General features: G+C 34.7%; 1 protein-coding gene across 1 annotated transcript in view; it reads left to right on the top strand.

The window, feature by feature from the left end:
- The first annotated feature begins 9,801 nt into the window (after nt 1–9,801).
- LOC144975701 (protocadherin Fat 4-like) overlaps nt 9,802–19,001 on the top strand; it is a 78,236-nt gene continuing 69,036 nt past the window's right edge. Inside the window, exons 1-3 of the mRNA XM_078919897.1 lie at nt 9,802–10,470; nt 15,407–15,550; nt 17,952–18,154. Coding sequence (XP_078776023.1) covers nt 10,142–10,470; nt 15,407–15,550; nt 17,952–18,154 — 676 coding nt within the window. The 5' untranslated portion in view covers nt 9,802–10,141. The remainder of the gene's footprint in view (nt 10,471–15,406; nt 15,551–17,951; nt 18,155–19,001) is intronic.

Genomic DNA, 19,001 nt, shown 5'->3' with positions numbered 1-19,001 from the left:
TGTCTTACTTTTTCTTGGATGCTTTAATTGTAATTCTAGAACTTTTTACTATCCCATTTTCTTCCTTTTTACTGGCGCTGATATAACCTAAATGTGTTGCAAGCGCCGTAAAACCCTTAAAAACAAAAACAAAACAAAGCCTTAAATTGATCTATTATTATTATTATTATTATTATTATTATTATTATTATTATTATTATTATTATTATTATTATTATTATTATTATTATTATTTCATTATTATTATCATTATTATTATTATTATTATTATTATTATTTTATTATTATTATTATTATTATTATTATTATATTATTATTATTATTATTTATTATTATTATATTATTATTACCATTATTATTATTATTATTATTTATCATTATTATAATTTTTTTAAAAACAACATCGGTACCATTCAATGTGTTTGCCGCGTGCATTTATATGTAAATGTCGATTGTTATCATTTTGTAATATTTTATCATTATCATAGGTGTATTCGTTTACCGCGTCTTTGTCATTTTATAAGGGATTTTTTTTCTTCTTATTCTTTATTGTTGTTGTTATTATTATTTTTCAAAAACTTCCTGTCCCATCATTGTTTATGTCTATTTACCTTATCTACGCCATTCACACTACACATCTCTCATTCGTCCTTAGTGTCTTATTCGTCGTGTTTTGTTAATAAAGGGGAAATCAGAAACGTCCACAGTATGTCTTCGTCTATTGAATTGAGGCTTACAATTCAACATTTATCGTTATTTTTTCCTTCGAGCTTCAAGCAGCAACATTTTCATTAATCAACCAGCACCGCCAACGGAGGTGCATAAAAACGGTGCATTTTTGTACACCTCCAGTGGATGTGCATAAAAACGCCACCAAACATGATCACCAGAGTACTGTAATTCTGTAAGGTAAGTTCTCGATCCCAGGATCGTCTTTCAGCTCTGCTCACGTTTGCTACTTAAGGTTTAATTTCGCAAGTTGATTTTCTCACCACAACCTGTTTTCACACACGGACAGCTGTAAGTTGCTGTGTCAAGGGTCAGAGGCTATAGTGGCTTACAATTCATGTTGGGCCACACAGAAAAATCAACAGAGGATGTACCAAGTTACACAGACAACGTTGTTTACCAATCTGCCCTCATTAAATGATGGTGGGTACAATATCGAATGAAAATAGTTATTTCCCCGCGAAATTGCGGGCTTTTTACTAGTTTATGAAATGGGACTAATTTTTTTTATTTTGCCTTGACCTAACCAACGGATTTGGAAAAATCGGATTTCATGTGAGCTGACTAAGCAAGTCCCAGACTAAAATCGCGGCACCTTCGGACTAAGTTTGGCCAAGTTTTAATCATTTGCTGATGCAGGACTTCACAAGCTTAGACTGAGACTATTTACTAGGTTACGTCATAGCGTCAACAAGATAGCAGCTATTTTTAGATGAGAGAGCTTCGATTCGGAAGGAAAATACGTCGGTTATGAATGACAGAAGAAAATAAAAGTGTCCTGTCGCTCAGATACTGGCTTTAAAAAATATAAGATAGGTGCACATAGTCGAAAGAACACATTTTTGTGAGCAAAAACTAAACAAAAAGACGGTATCTAATCGGCTCGTGAGTTGAGAGCAAAGGGCGACAAGATTTGCGTCAAAGAACAACCTAAAATAATTTGAAAGTATAGTGGAGACAAAAGTTATTCTGCTGGCTTTGTAACTTACTCAAATGATGTGATTCATCAGAACACACCTTCTCTTTTGTTTGTTTGTTTTGGTTCAATTTGTTTGGGGTTTATTGAAACTTTCATTGTCTTAAATATAGACCACGGTCACCATTGTAGTCTAGCAGTCCAAAGTCAATATCTCGTGATTTGATTCATCATGACAAAAGTAAGTTAAATTATAAAAAGAACGAAATCTTATTTATTGGTCAGATTCAGCGTGGGTTACGCAACTGGATGCGTGGGTTGACGGAGGCAGGAAGCAATAACAAACCCACATGGTTGCCATTACCTCCACCATCATTCTCGCTCACGGCTTGTGGAAAGCACTTCATTACAGGCACGTAATAGTGAATCTAGTTTTTGTTTTGAACATTTCTATTATTATTCTTTGTAAATTGACCCATATTAAAAGAAACATACCAACAAAAAAGGCATGACCAGTCACTAACAATGCCGTGTAGTGTGTAGACAGTAACACAGTACGGTGAACATGACTGACACTGACATTGGGGTCGGAATGTCGGAACCCATGAGTCGTTCGCAACTCTGCCTCACGTATTCATTTAATCAGTCAATTTAATTTTTATTAAGCTTGCGTAAAACATACAAACAAAAAAAAGACATGACCAGTCACTAACAATGCAGTGTAGTGTGTAGACAGTAACACGGTACGGTGAACATGAATGACACTGGGATCGGAATGTCGGAACCCAGTAGTCGTTCGCAACTCAGCCTCGCGTACTCATTTAATCAGTCAATTTAATTTTCATTTAGCTTGCCTATTCTTCAAGTTTATGTTATATTCACCTTTTCTATTTAAAAAGGGTAATACAAACAGACCATAAACGATTTTATAATAAGCCGACTTCAACTTCCATCACACACGAACTTATTTTGGGTGTTTTTTTTTTAACCAAACCGTTTGACTCAAATTAAAGCTTCGGCATTGGATAAGGAGCGAGGTCCCTGTTGCCATCTTGCTTAGTTATACAGAGACTGGGTTGCCACCTTGGCTGTTCTTGATAAATAGTAAAATAGTACAACCTTGTGCAATATGAGAGAGAGAGAGAGAGAGAAATTTTGAACAAAAAACGAATCTCTCTCTCATCTCTCTCTCTCTCTCTCTCTCTCTCTCTCTCTCTCTCTCTCTCTCTCTCTCTCTCTCTCTCTCTCTCTCTCTCTCTCTCTCTTCCTATTTCATCTGTCACACTGTTTGACAATCTTCATCACCTGGCTCACTTGTACTTGTAATATCGGGTGTGAGGTAAAATTTTGAACAATTATTATTATTTATAAAATGCAGAATCTTTTCAAATAAACGGATAAAATAGAGATTAATTCTAATCGAACAGTGGAACACAAAGGCAGAATTTGCGAACAATCTAACACATAAGTGTCGTGGTCTTATTATAAAATGCAGAAACTTTGCAAATAAACGGATAGACTAGATGTTATTTCGATTCGAAAAGTGGAACACAATAGGAAAATTTGCGAATACCCAGTCCAGACATAAGCGTTATGGTCTTATTTATAAAGTGCAGAATCTTTGCAAATAAACGGATAAAATAGAGATTAATTCGATTCGAAAAGTGGAACACATAAGCAGAATTTGCGAATGCCCGGTCCAGACATAAGCGTTATGGTCTTATTTATAAAGTGCAGAAACTTTGCAAATAAACGGATAGACTAGATGTTATTTCGATTCGAAAAGTGGAACACAATAGGAAAATTGGCGAATACCCAGTCCAGACATAAGCGTTATGGTCTTATTTATAAAGTGCAGAATCTTTTCAAATAAACGGATAAAATAGAGATTAATTCTAATCGAACAGTGGAACACAAAGGCAGAATTTGCGAACAATCTAACACATAAGTGTCGTGGTCTTATTTATAAAATGCAGAAACTTTGCAAATAAACGGATAAAATAGAGATTAATTCGATTCGAAAAGTGGAACACATAAGCAGAATTTGCGAATGCCCGGTCCAGACATAAGCGTTATGGTCTTATTTATAAAGTGCAGAAACTTTGCAAATAAACGGATAGACTAGATGTTATTTCGATTCGAAAAGTGGAACACAATAGGAAAATTTGCGAATACCCAGTCCAGACATAAGCGTTATGGTCTTATTTATAAAGTGCAGAAACTTTGCAAATAAACGGATAAAATAGAGATTAATTCGATTCGAAAAGTGGAACACATAAGCAGAATTTGCTAATGCCCGGTCCAGACATAAGCGTTATGGTGTTATTTATAAAGTGCAGAAACTTTGCAAATAAACGGATAAAATAGAGATTAATTCGATTCGAAAAGTGGAACACATAAGCAGAATTTGCGAATGCCCGGTCCAGACATAAGCGTTATGGTCTTATTTATAAAGTGCAGAAACTTTGCAAATAAACGGATAGACTAGATGTTATTTCGATTCGAAAAGTGGAACACAATAGGAAAATTTGCGAATACCCAGTCCAGACATAAGCGTTATGGTCTTATTTGTAAAGTGCAGAAACTTTGCAAATAAACGGATAAAATAGAGATTAATTCGATTCAAAAAGTGGAACACATAAGCAGAATTTGCGAATGCCCGGTCCAGACATAAGCGTTATGGTCTTATTTATAAAGTGCAGAAACTTTGCAAATAAACGGATAGACTAGAGATTAATTCGATTCGAAAAGTGGAACACATAAGCAGAATTTGCGAATGCCCGGTCCAGACATAAGCGTTATGGTCTTATTTATAAAGTGCAGAAACTTTGCAAATAAACGGATAGACTAGATGTTATTTCGATTCGAAAAGTGGAACACAATAGGAAAATTTGCGAATACCCAGTCCAGACATAAGCGTTATGGTCTTATTTGTAAAGTGCAGAAACTTTGCAAATAAACGGATAAAATAGAGATTAATTCGATTCAAAAAGTGGAACACATAAGCAGAATTTGCGAATGCCCGGTCCAGACATAAGCGTTATGGTCTTATTTATAAAGTGCAGAAACTTTGCAAATAAACGGATAGACTAGATGTTATTTCGATTCGAAAAGTGGAACACAATAGGAAAATTTGCGAATACCCAGTCCAGACATAAGCGTTATGGTCATATTTATAAAGTGCAGAAACTTTGCAAATAAACGGATAAAATAGAGATTAATTCGATTCGAAAAGTGGAACACATAAGCAGAATTTGCTAATGCCCGGTCCAGACATAAGCGTTATGGTCTTATTTATAAAGTGCAGAAACTTTGCAAATAAACGGATAGACTAGATGTTATTTCGATTCGAAAAGTGGAACACAATAGGAAAATTTGCGAATACCCAGTCCAGACATAAGCGTTATGGTCTTATTTATAAAGTGCAGAAACTTTGCAAATAAACGGATAAGATAGAGATTAATTCGATTCGAAAGTGGAATGCAAATGCAGAAGTTGTGAATACCCGGTCCAGACATAAGCGTTATGGTCTTATTTATAAAGTGCAGAAACTTTGCAAATAAACGGATAAGATAGAGATTAATTCGATTCGAAAGTGGAATGCAAATGCAGAAGTTGTGAATACCCGGTCCAGGCATAAGCGTCATGGTCTTGTTTAAATGAAACAATGCAGTTTTAAAAAATTTATGGTCATTGAGTAATTAAGCTAAATATGCGGAGTTCAAATAGATAACTTGATCTGTGAAATTTTTTATAATTAGCTGTTTTTATTCTCCATCATTTAGATTATGTGATTAAGTTTATAATTGAAATACAGACTTTTTCTCACTTATCAATGTTTTGCAATAAAGGAGAGTGTGAGTGAACCTGTGCAAAGAAAATTATTTGATAGAGTGATATTTATCATGCTTTTCAGTTTGTAGTTGAATTCTAGAATGGATTCTTTATAGTTCTCATTGATTGTATGTCAGTATGTCAGTCTTTAGGACACCGATTACCCTAATGCGGTCACAATTTACAATGTGACGGCCACAAGCCCGTTAAACGCAGAGTGGGGTATTGTTGTTTGCAAGTAATGCTATAGTTTTAATAGGATATCTGTCTCCTATTAAAATACATTCCTGTGTTGGATTTTGGATTAAATTCATGTCTTCTTCGGATTATGGGATATTTAATTTTCATGGATTGTGATTGTGATTTTCAAGACTTTTAATGTAAGTAAATGCCCAAATAGATATTTTTATTCATTTATTCTTTATTTTTATTTTTTTAGTTTTGTTTTGTTTTGAAGCATTTATTATCAGAAATAATGTACATATGCACTTATACACCAAAGACTGCTTTCAACTGCTTATTATTATTATTATTATTATTATTATTATTATTATTATTATTATTATTATTATTATTATTATTATTATTATTATTATTATTATTAATATTATTATATAATATATAATAATAATAATAATAATAATAATAATAATAATAATAATAATAATAATAATAATAATAATAATAATAAGTGCATTGAGTGAAATCCCAATCACGGTTGCCCAAATAAAACTGGCGCTAGAATCCCGACTACCTGTCTAAACGAATGTTGTTTGTACGATACATACTAACTACACGTTCAATATCGGGGGCAGAAAATATGCGTTTGGTTTTATGAAATTAAAACAGTAGTCCCACATTGTTCTTTGATGTTATTTGTGGTTGCATTTGCTTTGAAACTTACACATTATATTGTGTTACATTGTTTACAAAATATTTCTGGTACTCGTATGCATGTGTAGTCAACGGTCAATCGTGTTCTTTATTATTTTATTATTAATTTTGGCTTGGCATCTTACATATGTGAATTTGACAGGTTGTTATGGATGGTAATTACTCGTATAACATTAAGTGATTTTTAAACATTTTTACGGCGTTTTAAATGTCTTTCTTGCATTCATTGCCGAGCACCTCCACTTTTCTGTTACTATTTTAACGATCAGCTGATTTTCTCTTGCCTCCGATTTAATTTCGCGGACTTTTTTCAGAACGAGGCGTGGGAGTGGCTAATACCGGATGTGTTGCTAATTTCCTCTTGAACTATTTTGCGTTGACAGAATGACGGCGGGTATCTTGCATGCCATCATGTACTAGATGTTACAAGAACAGAACAAAACAGCCGAATTAGTCACCGGTCTTACAACACCCACTTCTAGGCAAGAGACTAGCTAGTCCGAGACTAGAAAACGCTCATGAAATTCGATTTTCATAGTCACTTGCTTCGTTTAGGCTTAAGACTAGCAAGTCATTTACTAGACTAATGAAAACGGGTCCTGGAATCTTTTTGTAAGAGGGAAACAGTGGAATGAATTTATATTTTTAAATAATATTTTCCCCTTGTGAATTATCTCTCAATTACATATTATTTATGTCAATGTTTAGTTTTTAATTAAAATGAATATTTTGTAACCATCAATGTATCATTTAGGCAGCGATTCCGTGGTATTTTCATTGTGGGACTGACACACGAGGATAACATTGCTCTTGGATATACTTCTGATCTCTGTTTAACTAGTCCCCTTCGGCTTACAATTTTGTTTTCTACTTGATAGTTAGATTAAGATATTTTAACTCTCCTAACATCTCCTATTTTATTTGCAATGAAATGGCCTATAAATGTCGCAATTGCCATAAACGCCTAAAAACGAAGAAAACAGCATGAAAATGTATAAAGGGTATCCACAAAGTCGGGTACATGTAGTACTCACAATCTATTTTTTATTTATGCTGTAGATTATGGAGATTTGGCTGAAAGCCACTTTTCTTAACCGAAGAAGAGGTCATGAGTAGTTAAAATACAATTCATCTACATCCCAATCGAAGAAGATTTTTAAAAAGAGAAAATTGTACTAGTACAATGTACCCAGACTTTATGGAAACCCTATATTTGTATATATATATATATATATATATATATATATAATATATATATATATATATATATATATATATATATATATATATGGTTCCGGTCTCTTATTATTGTTTTAACAGGAGCGATCCCGTTCTTTTTTCGTGTGAAGCCAATACTCTACCAATTGAGCTCTCGAGGCCCTCATTCGATCGTAATATAGTTATTTGCTAATTAAATTATGGTTTAGCGGATTATATTTTTATGCTGTTGCAAACGTTTCGACATTAAGAGCAAACATATTGTACTAGTGCAGTTTTAGAGTCTTGACCTTACTTTAGCATAAGCAATAAATTCGGGACTTCATTTCCTAATATTAATGAAAAGGAAGGATAGCTGACTATTTGGAATCCAATGACTTGATACTTACTTACTTATCCAAACCAACGACCAGCTGAGCCCTTTGGTCTTGTGCCGTGACGTAAATGTTTGATGTCGTTTGTAGTTATTCCAGCCAAATGACTATACCGTGTTACTAATGCATGGCCGTTATCAAATAATATGATAAAGATACAGTGTTTAAAAAACAAATACATAAATAAACCAGTCAGTGAATTTATCTACCGAGAGTGACTTTATTATTATACTTTATTATACTCAATGTAAGAGAGAGCCTCTGGTTTCAGAGTGATGCCTGGGTGGGGTTCCTTACCTCCCATAGTGGGCAGGGAGGCACTTATTGTGTCTTCTGTCCCCCATATCCGTTTTTCAACATGATTTCTGTCTTTGTCTTGGAATGAGATTCTTGGTTTTGTCCAGGCCCTGGGCGGATACCCTAGGCTGGAGGAAAACAGTCAAATATATAGTTGGCGTTTTGGGAGATGAGATTTTTTTCCATGTAAATCATCTCTCGGTTATGCACTGTATTGTTTTGTTTACATATTATATATGATTTGTAAACATTTGAGTTTATCCTTCTTACTTCGGACTGTGCTTGTGTCTGGATGAGACTTTTAGGTGATCTCAAACAAGGTACTTGGATAGTGTGCTCTTTGAATTTACATCTGTTTCCTATTTGAACAAATCCCTTTGTCTACCTTTTCTAGGATGCTTTAATTGTGATTCTTTATCTTTTGACTATCCCATTTTCTTCCTTTTTACTGGCGCTGTTATGACTTTAATGTTTTGCAAGCGCCGTAAAACCGTTAAAATCAAAAACAAAAAAACACAAACAATAAGAGAGATCCGTTTCCTTAAATAATATTTCTGCCGCTATTGTCCTTTCTGTTTCAAGCTACAAAGTCCTTAATAATTATTGAATCCTTGGCTTTAAAGTTTTCATAGACTCATTTTTAGCAGACAATCCCTTACAGTCAGGTTTGAGTCAACTCTAACTTGAGATCATATTTTACCTTTTACACCAAGAGAGCAGTAACAGCAATGAGAGTCGGACTTTAACATTGAGTTGAATCCAAAAAAAATGATCAGATCTTGCTATTTTAACCAGGTAGTTAGTATGGGATATTATAGGATGGAAAAATATCACCCCAGTCGTTCGAGAGGTTAAAAAGAAACAAGAAATCTTAAAGTTTACACTTCAAAAATAGTCTACCTCAACCTTTGTTTTGAGTGTATGAATGGATGTTATTGTTGCTTTGTATGTATGTATGTATGTATATATATATATATATATATATATATATATATATATATATATATATATATATGTGTGTGTGTGTGTGTGTGTGCGCGCGAGTGTGAGTGTGTGTGTGTGTCTGTGTGTGTGTGATTGTTCTCTATTTGTGTTGTTCAATACCAACGCCTGGAAAGTTCTTCTGTCCTTCCGTTTTGTCAGCACGCCCGAACGAAAGTTCATTTCATTCTAAATACCTGAGTGAGGACCACAAATAAAACAATCAGACATGCCATTCGCGATGAGCATCAATCTGTACAAAAACAAGCTTTCATTTTCATCCTGCAACCAACTCATCGTTATCCCGCTCTATCCAGTCTCACCACAACAGATGTTTTATCTCTGTAAAGTAAGTTTTAACAGTATTATTTCCGCATCAATTTCCCAAGTTAAAAAACTAAATATCGATCACGGGTAGTGAATGTATTTAGTTTTTTGATATCATCAAAACAACCATCTAACAAAAGGTGGATAGATCGGATTAAGACAGCTTTAAGACATCGATTGATAACAAGTAAAGATTGAACTGTTTTTCCGTCCAACTATCAGATTTTCTCCAATTCAAATGTAATCGAAAAGCATTATCATATGTCGCGAAAAAATGTTGTCAAATGCTCAAAAATGTAAATTACTTTGCTACATTTGGGGAAAAAAAATTTAGAACGTTGAACTCCGGTTACTCTGGTTGAGTCATTGGCAGAGTGAGGACTTCAGCAAAGTGACCACCAGTCATGAGTGATTGAATTTAGAATTTCTAGACCCAACATTATTTAAAATTAAGTTATTACTCAAAATTTATAGATTGTCTTTTCATATATGGAGAGTAACGTTTCGTATTTTCAAAGTGGATAAAATATTGTATCGTTGAAACTTGGATTTGTCCGTTGCTAGATTTGGAATGTCTAAAATGAATGCAATTAATACCAGACAAATCATGTTTTCTTTTTTCTTGTTTTTAATATTTATGAACTCGGGTGTGCACGGCGAAGAGGATTGTAAACCTACAAATTGTATTGTGTCTCAATGGACCGAATGGAGTGTGTGTTCAGAGTCTTGTGGTATTTCTGGTGTTCGAAATCGTGATAGAAAAGTGCTGCAGGCTGAGTCTTGTGGTGGAACTTGTGGGAAAACAACTGAAACGGAGCCTTGTAATCGTAAATGTTGCCCAAAGAACTGCCTTTATACGCCATGGTCCAAGTGGGGCTCTTGTAATTGTTACGACTCTAGGTAAAAGTTGCAGTTTGAAATATAAAGGACCGAATTATGGTCAAACGTCTTGATTAAACTTATTTTTTATTTGAATATTTCTTGTCCAATTTAGAAATGATTTGTTCTTAAATTATTATCCTTGGGCATGTGATTTTAAAAGTATATTAGCATTTTTATAAAAATGAGGGATTCCCTGCTCCAATCTCAAAGTAAAGTGAAATTGTGCATGCTTCTTAGGGCTTTTGGCTTTAATTCAATTTATGTAGTAGATTGTTTCCTATACAATATACTCAAATACACACTAAATCTACACTTTTGCTCAACGTAAACGACTAATTACTAGATACAAGATATCGTAAAAGATTACTGAAAGGCATTCTTTTCTAACAAAATACCATAAATTGAGCTGTAACAAAATGTAACATTTTGAAAATGTCGTATATGTTCAACAACAGTTCTGATTAAAGGAATAACACGCGCCCTACGGATTGATGTCAGTATAATATATCAAATTAAGATATTAAGGAACAGGCCTCGGTGCAAGATAAAGATCTGAAGAAGTTTTGAAGAAGTGTATATGAAAGGTGCCAGACAAAGCAAGAAAGAAAAATCCAAGAAAAAAAAACAATCCCAAAAATATCAGTCGACCTCGACTGGAGTTATAATGGAAATACTCTCAAACCAACGCAAAATATTGTCCATTACAACAATATTAAATCAGGCTCATAATTACGGTCGGTTACCACACCTGTAAATATGTTCTCCTAGCAGTATACTTATTTTCTAGGTGACATTTTTAATTTGGGGCATAGATTAATGGTAAGCCATCGCATTTTTATCCATATAAATAATTAATAAATAATGAATTTATATAGCGCCTTAACGTCCCCAGTCATCGTGCTCTACGGCGCTTTATATAATAAAACTGGAAAACAAAACAAACAACCAACAATCAATGATACAACATAATAAGCATGCACACAGAAAAATAAATCTGAGCAACATTTATTTCATTATGGAACAACTCAGTCTTCAAACATTTCCTGAAAGATGATACATTTTCACAGGACTTTGGCCGAGCACTGAGTTCGTTCCATAACCGTGGAACAGTGGAGGAAAATGCTTTTTTTACCAAACGTGGTCGAGTCTTGTTAATTATTCAAAGAAAATGAAAGCGACGCTGCATGACTGAATTTATTTTGATAAAGAAGGAGAGGGATCAAAACCCAACATGCTATTTATCCATTTCTACAATAGAATGTAATTTTCATGCTTTCAACCCTAATTTGCACAATTCAAGGTTTATTTGGACCTAATTCCCCCTACTACATACACATATCTTGTTCGAAGTTCACAAAGAATCACAAAAGGCAGAATAAAAAAGATTGGTTTTTAAATGCCATTTGAAGACTGATAAGCTTTCACATTGTCGGGTTTTAGGTGGTAAAGAATTCCATGTGATTGGAGCCGAAATGCAAAACCACACTCAGCAAACTTTGTTCTTGGGATGTTTTTCTCCATTAGCGAAGAACTGGCGGATCGCAGAGATCGAGTCGGTCTATATTCCCTCACAAGGCATTCAAGGTATTCAGGTGATGTATAATGAAGGAATTGTAAGCAAAACATGCGATTTTGTATATTATTCTTTTCTCTATTGGAAGCCAGTTTAGTGACTTAAGGACCGGTGTTATATGGTCCCAAGGCTTTGTCCTTGTAACTATACGAGCAGCTTTGTTTTGCATCAACTGTAGTCGTCTGTTCAGCGATGTTTTTGGTAGGTCGTACAGCAGAAAGTTACAATAATCCAATCGTCAAGTAACAAGGGCATGGATGAGTGTTTTGTATGTTTCGTCATCTATCTGCATATATACTTTATTACCATTTAAGCAACAATAATAAAAGGGAAAAGACGTCACGATTTAATTTACTAATTCAGATGAATTGAATGTTTCGGGATTCCCCATTGCCAAGAGAACACGTGAATGAGCAATATCCGCTAGACGTGCTCAAAACGCTTTAAAGGGGCCCCTAGTCAGCAGCAAGAAGCAACATGTAGGACGAGACATGACGCCTATCAGGCGATATTACAATTTTTTTTCCGGACAGAGGCAATGCTGTAACGGCCAGGAACTCATTTCACACCTGAGTGCGATGAGATTGTGAGTATAGAGCCTTTCCTATCAAGGACTCAACTATGCGCCGCTCTGTACTCGAACTCAAGACCTTAAGATCCGAAAGCGAGTGTCATACCACTAGACCACAGAGCTCACAAGACGAATGAGAAACAAGATAATGGGTTTGATTTTTCGCATTAACAACGTCTTTTATCATTTATTCCTTCGACCTTCAGACGACAACATTTGCACCACTTGAGCAGAAGTTCTATCACACACATTTGTCAAAAATACTAAAAAGGCGCCATATAGTAGGGGGAATTAGGTCCAAAAAACCCTTGAATTGTGCAAATTAAGGTTGAAAGCATGACAATTACATATGTTATAGATTATGAAAAATCCTGTAATTTATGCTATAGAACTTCTCTGAGAGATCACTATTAGTTTTTAAGATTATAAAATTTTGAAATGGACGACAAAAAATTCGTTTATTCCTGTTGTGTAAACATTCAAAATAGAAGCAGTGAGTTTAACGCTAGACTGAATAGAACTCAAATTATAATTTGTTGGATTTCCTCTGGTAATTTTCCCCGTTTTTTTTCTGTTGTGTGACAGATGTCTGAAGAATTATAGATAGTATGCGCTTGGCTAAGAAGTTCACAATATTGCCATCCGGAAGTATAACGGCCAACACACGAAATGCAGTGTAACCATGATTGTTTATAGTCAGGTTAATACAGTTTAGTGAGAATTACTCGTAAAAGCGGATGGCAAAAAACAGTAACAAAGACCTGAGTGACGTCAACTTCGAACTATCTATTGTTTCAAGTTGATTTGAAATTATCGTTACAAGAAACTGACATCTAATTGTTATGATCTATTCAATGCGAGACCGTAGATTTAGGACATCACTGGAGACAAGTCAATTTTTTTGGTTATGTATTCTAGCATATATCAATGTTTCATTGAAATTGTAACAAAGTTTATGTTGCAATTCACCAATAATAGTAAAATAAGAATCAAAAGTAGTCCTTCAGAGCTATGAGGCCTGTGAAGTCGGAATTTATCCCTGTTTTTACAGCGTGAAACGGACAATAGCAATCGCTTGCTATCCTTAGTATAGGACGCTAGTCTATTGCCAAATACTTTCCGACAGATCTGTCAGACCCAGGTACCTAATCACTGCTAAGTGGACAGAGGAATCAGAAAAAAATCGGGACTGCAACCGGTATCGAGTTTGATCCCTTTTCGTGCGATGCGAGTGCTCTACCGATTGAACTATAGGGACCCCCAAATTAAAATCAACCTTGATTGAAATTATAGTTGACTATTTTTGGTAAACCAAGAATATCAATTTATTGATAATTTATTTGGGGACATGTTTATGGAAGTCAAGTTGATGATTACACCAAGATTTCTTGTTTTGTCGGGATAACAGTATCAAACTTTCAGATGTTCATAGCTTATTTTAAGCATCATCAATTTAAGACTTTATTTCCCCAATTATCATCGGCGTTTTGTTGTCAATTTAGAATTATTTTGGAATCTATTCTTAGAGACAGTGACGTCATAATTTATTCAGGAAAAAATATTATCAGATCGAGATGTACGTATATGGAGCTCTGATAACCCAAATTGTTCTATTGGAAATATTCTGAACCTACACAAAATTTTGTCCATTACAATATTTTGAAACCAAGTCCATAATTGCGTTCGGTTATTAGACCTGCAAATATACACCAGAGGGAAGATTAGCAAAATACAATAAGTAGAGTTTGTGTGCGGGAGTTATCCGGTTTTCTGGTGTTTTGCGCTGATAGATAATACCTATTTTTAATTGAGCAAAGCGAATCCGAGGGCTGATCCAAAACACAAATGTATGGGTTTCAATTTATTGATGCCCACACGTCTCAAGCGGTTGCCTTCTTTCTATTGCGTAAGAACCTGACCAATAAACAGTCTACGAAGTTTTGAGGAATCTGCCAAATTAACATTTTATCAATATCATTAATAATGAATTGGTCTGAGCTTTACCAATATTTTTGGTGCTGGTCTTTCTTGTTAATTTTCTTTTTCAAGTTTTATTTTTTAAATTTGTTTATAACTGGCAATTTCATACTGATGAACTTTAAGTCGATTTCGTTATTCCCACAAAATATGTTTTTAAATTTTTTCTAACACCAAGCCTCGAGGTCACATTTGAAAACTTTTAACATCTTTAATGCCTCGTGATGTAGCCCACAGAACGATCAATCGCGCCTACAAACTTTGACAACAGTCAAATAAATACAAATTGATATCTCCATAATTGACTTTCTGTTTTAATGTAATCACGTCTGACAAACCTTTATGTTATTTAAGTTAAATAATTTAATTCATATGTGGCCCATCTAATCAAAATGGTGTATTCTTGGAATGATCTAGAAAATTAACCAAAAGTCAAAATAATCAGAGTTAAAAAAACTAATGCTTTTTAAAGTTTAAGAAATAATCTCAGTCTTTTCAATGTGCATTAAGTCGCTCAGTACTAGAGATTTTTGCTGATTTTCAAAATGGGGGAAAATGTATTAAAATGAGCATTTAAATAGATAGTTTTATTCAACTACCATTAACATGCAAAACCTAAAAACGTTAGCCTTGATACTACGCATATAATTTGTCTCAGAAAAATGTAATAAATAGGCATGGGGTAAAAGTAACCCGGTAAACTACGGTTATAGACGGTGTTAGGGTTGGGTGAGTTAATCTTAAGTTAAATGTTTGTATAGAGTACCATATTCACCCCGAAAATATTACCCTTGCTCCTCTACGACTGGTCGTATATTTGACCTTATTTCCAGGTGTGATGAGGTAGGTAGTCGCCGTGTCTGTTTCCGGTTCCGTGACCTCAAAGAGAAAGCATCATGTGGTGGATACTGTGAAAACAATGACTTTGAACCAGACTGTCGAGAACCCTGTTGTTACAAGGACTGTATTCTAGGAGCGTAAGTTGATGTTTATTATATATAATATTCAACAATTCTAATCCTATTGATAATTATCAGGTAACATGCTTGAATTGAAACTGAAAAAGTACTAACTTTTAACTTCATCATCTTCTCTGGCAGAACAATGAGAACCAAAATGAATGAAAATCGTGAACCGAAAAGTTGAAATAAAATAAATGGAAACAGTGTGTACAATATCATTTGTGAAGAGGAGTTACTGTGCATTTCTATAGAGTCAAAGTATGCTCAAAATGTTTCATATTATCATTTAGCCGAAGCTACATGGTAATTAATTTTTTATGCGGGTTTTTTTTTCTATTGTAAGCACTTTTACAACACTCGTCGATATCTACAGTAAAGTACTTATTCAGAGCTGAATCAAATAAGGTAATATGTGCATAGTGTTTCAAAAAAAAACACAAATTACCCACAAAAACACTCAGTACCATATTCCGTTTACTATCGTTATCATCCAAACTTTGCTGTCCCATTAAATAACATTAACATTTTTCTTCTTAATAATAGTGTCAGCACGATACTTACCACTATAATCATTATTTTATCATTACTATCATTGTCATCATCATCATCATCATCATCAACATCATCATCATCATCATCATCATCATCATCATCATTATCATCATTATCATCATCATCCAGAATCATCATAATCAATCATTATCATCAGTCATTTTTATCATTCTAATCACTTTTACGCCAAATACTATTTCATTTCGAATCATTAATGGCATGGATGTGTAGGTTCCTCAATAACTAGACATTCTTAAAAGCCATAATATGCAGACACACAAATCCAAAATGTAGCCAGAGAATTAGTTATGAATAAAGACGAAAAAAATAGTGAAGTACACTTGCCAGTAGCTTTTCTAAAAACTAGGTCGACACAATCTCATCCTTAAAAAGTGAGCGGCCTTTATAGAGGTAGAAGCTGTACCTTGGCAAAACTTGAACAATGCAATGCCCGTAAAATAACCATAAATTCGAACCAAAAACAAATAAAAGAAATTCCAATTTGTACCATATCATGACTTTGTAACCAAACCTGTATTAGAGAATGGTAGTGAGTACATGAAGGCCGTAATGGATGGCGACTTTTCTTGATGTGATCCAACAACAAAATCTCAAACCATAAAATGTTGATCAGATGTCATTGGGATATCAGATTGGGATTTCAATTCTCTTCAATGAAGATAACCATCTCGCAATGTGAACCAGACCAATTTCCTTAAGACCCAAGATAACCTTCTCACAATGTGAACCAGACCAACTTCCTTAAGACCCAAGATAACCTTCTCACAATGTGAACCAGACCAACTTGCTAAAGACCCAAGATAACCATCTCGCAATGTGAACCAGACCAATTTCCTTAAGACCCAAGATAACCATCTCACAATGTGAACCAGACCAACTTCCTTAAGACCCAAGATAACCTTCTCACAATGTGAACCAGACCAACTTCCTTAAGACCCATGATAACCATCTCGCAATGTGAACCAGACCAATTTCCTTAAGACCCAAGAAAACCATCTCACAATGTGAACCAGACCAACTTCCTTAAGACCCAAGATAACTTTCTCACAATGTGAACCAGACCAATTTACCTAAGACCCAACTAGCCGTCTCCAATGTTTTTATTCAACGCTGTTCATTTCCTCCCACTCTCGCCGTGAAATAATATACGATTCTTTTTTATCTCTTTGTATTTGAACGAGTTATTTTTATCATGCACAATAACACAACGAGCTTGCGAGTTTTGCACGATAAAAATACCACGAGTTTAATAAACTGCTGTCTTTTGCATCTAATTGCATATCATTACAATGTGCGAAACTATTCTGTAATCGTTAAATAAAATGTTTATTCAACGCGTTCAAAGTATTATTCAACGATTTCTATGTATTTATAAAAAATGATAGGGTTTTCCAATGAGACTGGTGGAATAATTCGCATTATTTTTATCCTGCACTAATACGTACTCACATGCTCGTTGTGTTATTGGCACGATAAAAATAACTCGTTTAATAAATACAAAGAGATGAAAGAATCGTTTGTTAACCAGAATTTCACAAACTCTATAAGCTCCCTCATCACTCATCACATGAACAAGTGGGATTTAAGCCTTCACGACACAAATGGACAAATGTGACCCATCGCAACTATGAAGTGTTATGACGGATTAAACTAGATAGAGGATATTGAGTTAAAAGTCAAAATAATATGGATTGGAATTTTTATATAAATCATTCTCCTCAATAAGTGTTATTTAAAAAACACAGTTTTGATAAAATTCGTTTAAAATTCAGTTCTTCGTAACAAAATCCAGTAAAGGAACGTCTTATTTGATCAAAATCCATTTCATTCTTCCCTCGTACAGTTGGGGCCCATGGGGAAAATGTGAGGCTCAGTGCGAATCTCCTGGGATCAGTATACGAAAACGTCAACTGATCCAAGAACCGGACTGTGGGGGCAAGCGTTGTAAAGATGGCGAGGAGCAGAGGTCCTGCATGGGAGATTGCTGTCCTGTGGACTGTGTTCTGGGTCCTTGGAATGAATGGTCAGAATGTCCAGCGGTTTGCGGTAAGTGGGCACTCTTGATGCTGTCATATATATTTATAGGCTCCCACAGCTAATCTTTGCTACTCATGTCTTGATCTCCACTGTCTCACCTGTCGTGTATTGACAAAATGATTTCCATCTTATTATTTCGACCCAAAAAATCTACTTAAAAATTATGGATAAATTCTAATGGCATTCGATGTGTCACAAATTCATAAACCTGAGATTTCCTCCGCCTGTTCCTCCACCTCTTGATCCTCTTCTTCCTCTTCCTCCTTACCTTCTCGCTCTCCTCCACCTCCTCCTCCTTCTCATCATCATCATCATCATCATCATCATCGTCATCATCATCACCATCACAAGCCCTCTCTTCTGCAGCATCTGTCTCAAGAGCTATAACTATCAATATCAATTGCCTCTTGCCAACCTCCTCTCCCATCACCCTCACAAAGTTTCATCCAAATCCTCCCATTTCTTCTTAACAACAAGCACACACACACACACACACACACACACACACACACACACACACGACGTTTTTAATTCAGTCCCCCCCCCTCTTCCTACTTCATGTGTAAAGAAGATCAGCGAGTTATTTTTTGTTAAACCCCAAACATCCACCCAAACAACACTGCAATTTAGACAAACATATGCGAAACTGCATGTACTTCTAGTCAAAGTAATAATAATTTGGAAAAAATTAAGATATGTTTCATCTAGTTTTGGTTTAATGGTTTACTGGATTTATTAATTATGATATTAATTTGAATTGGTCTTTCTTATAAAATTGTCGTGTAATTTATGAAATCGATAAGTTTGACATTAATGAGACGTGCTCTAAGTCCAACTGATTACGCATCCTTTTTTT

This window comes from Berghia stephanieae, chromosome 1 (genome assembly GCF_034508935.2).
Source record: "Berghia stephanieae isolate SIO BIC M18660-M18661 chromosome 1, UCSD_Bste_1.3, whole genome shotgun sequence".
NCBI classification, from domain to species: domain Eukaryota; kingdom Metazoa; phylum Mollusca; class Gastropoda; order Nudibranchia; family Aeolidiidae; genus Berghia; species Berghia stephanieae.
Note: the sequence above shows the minus strand (reverse complement) of the source record. Positions and strands in the feature narration are given on the sequence as shown.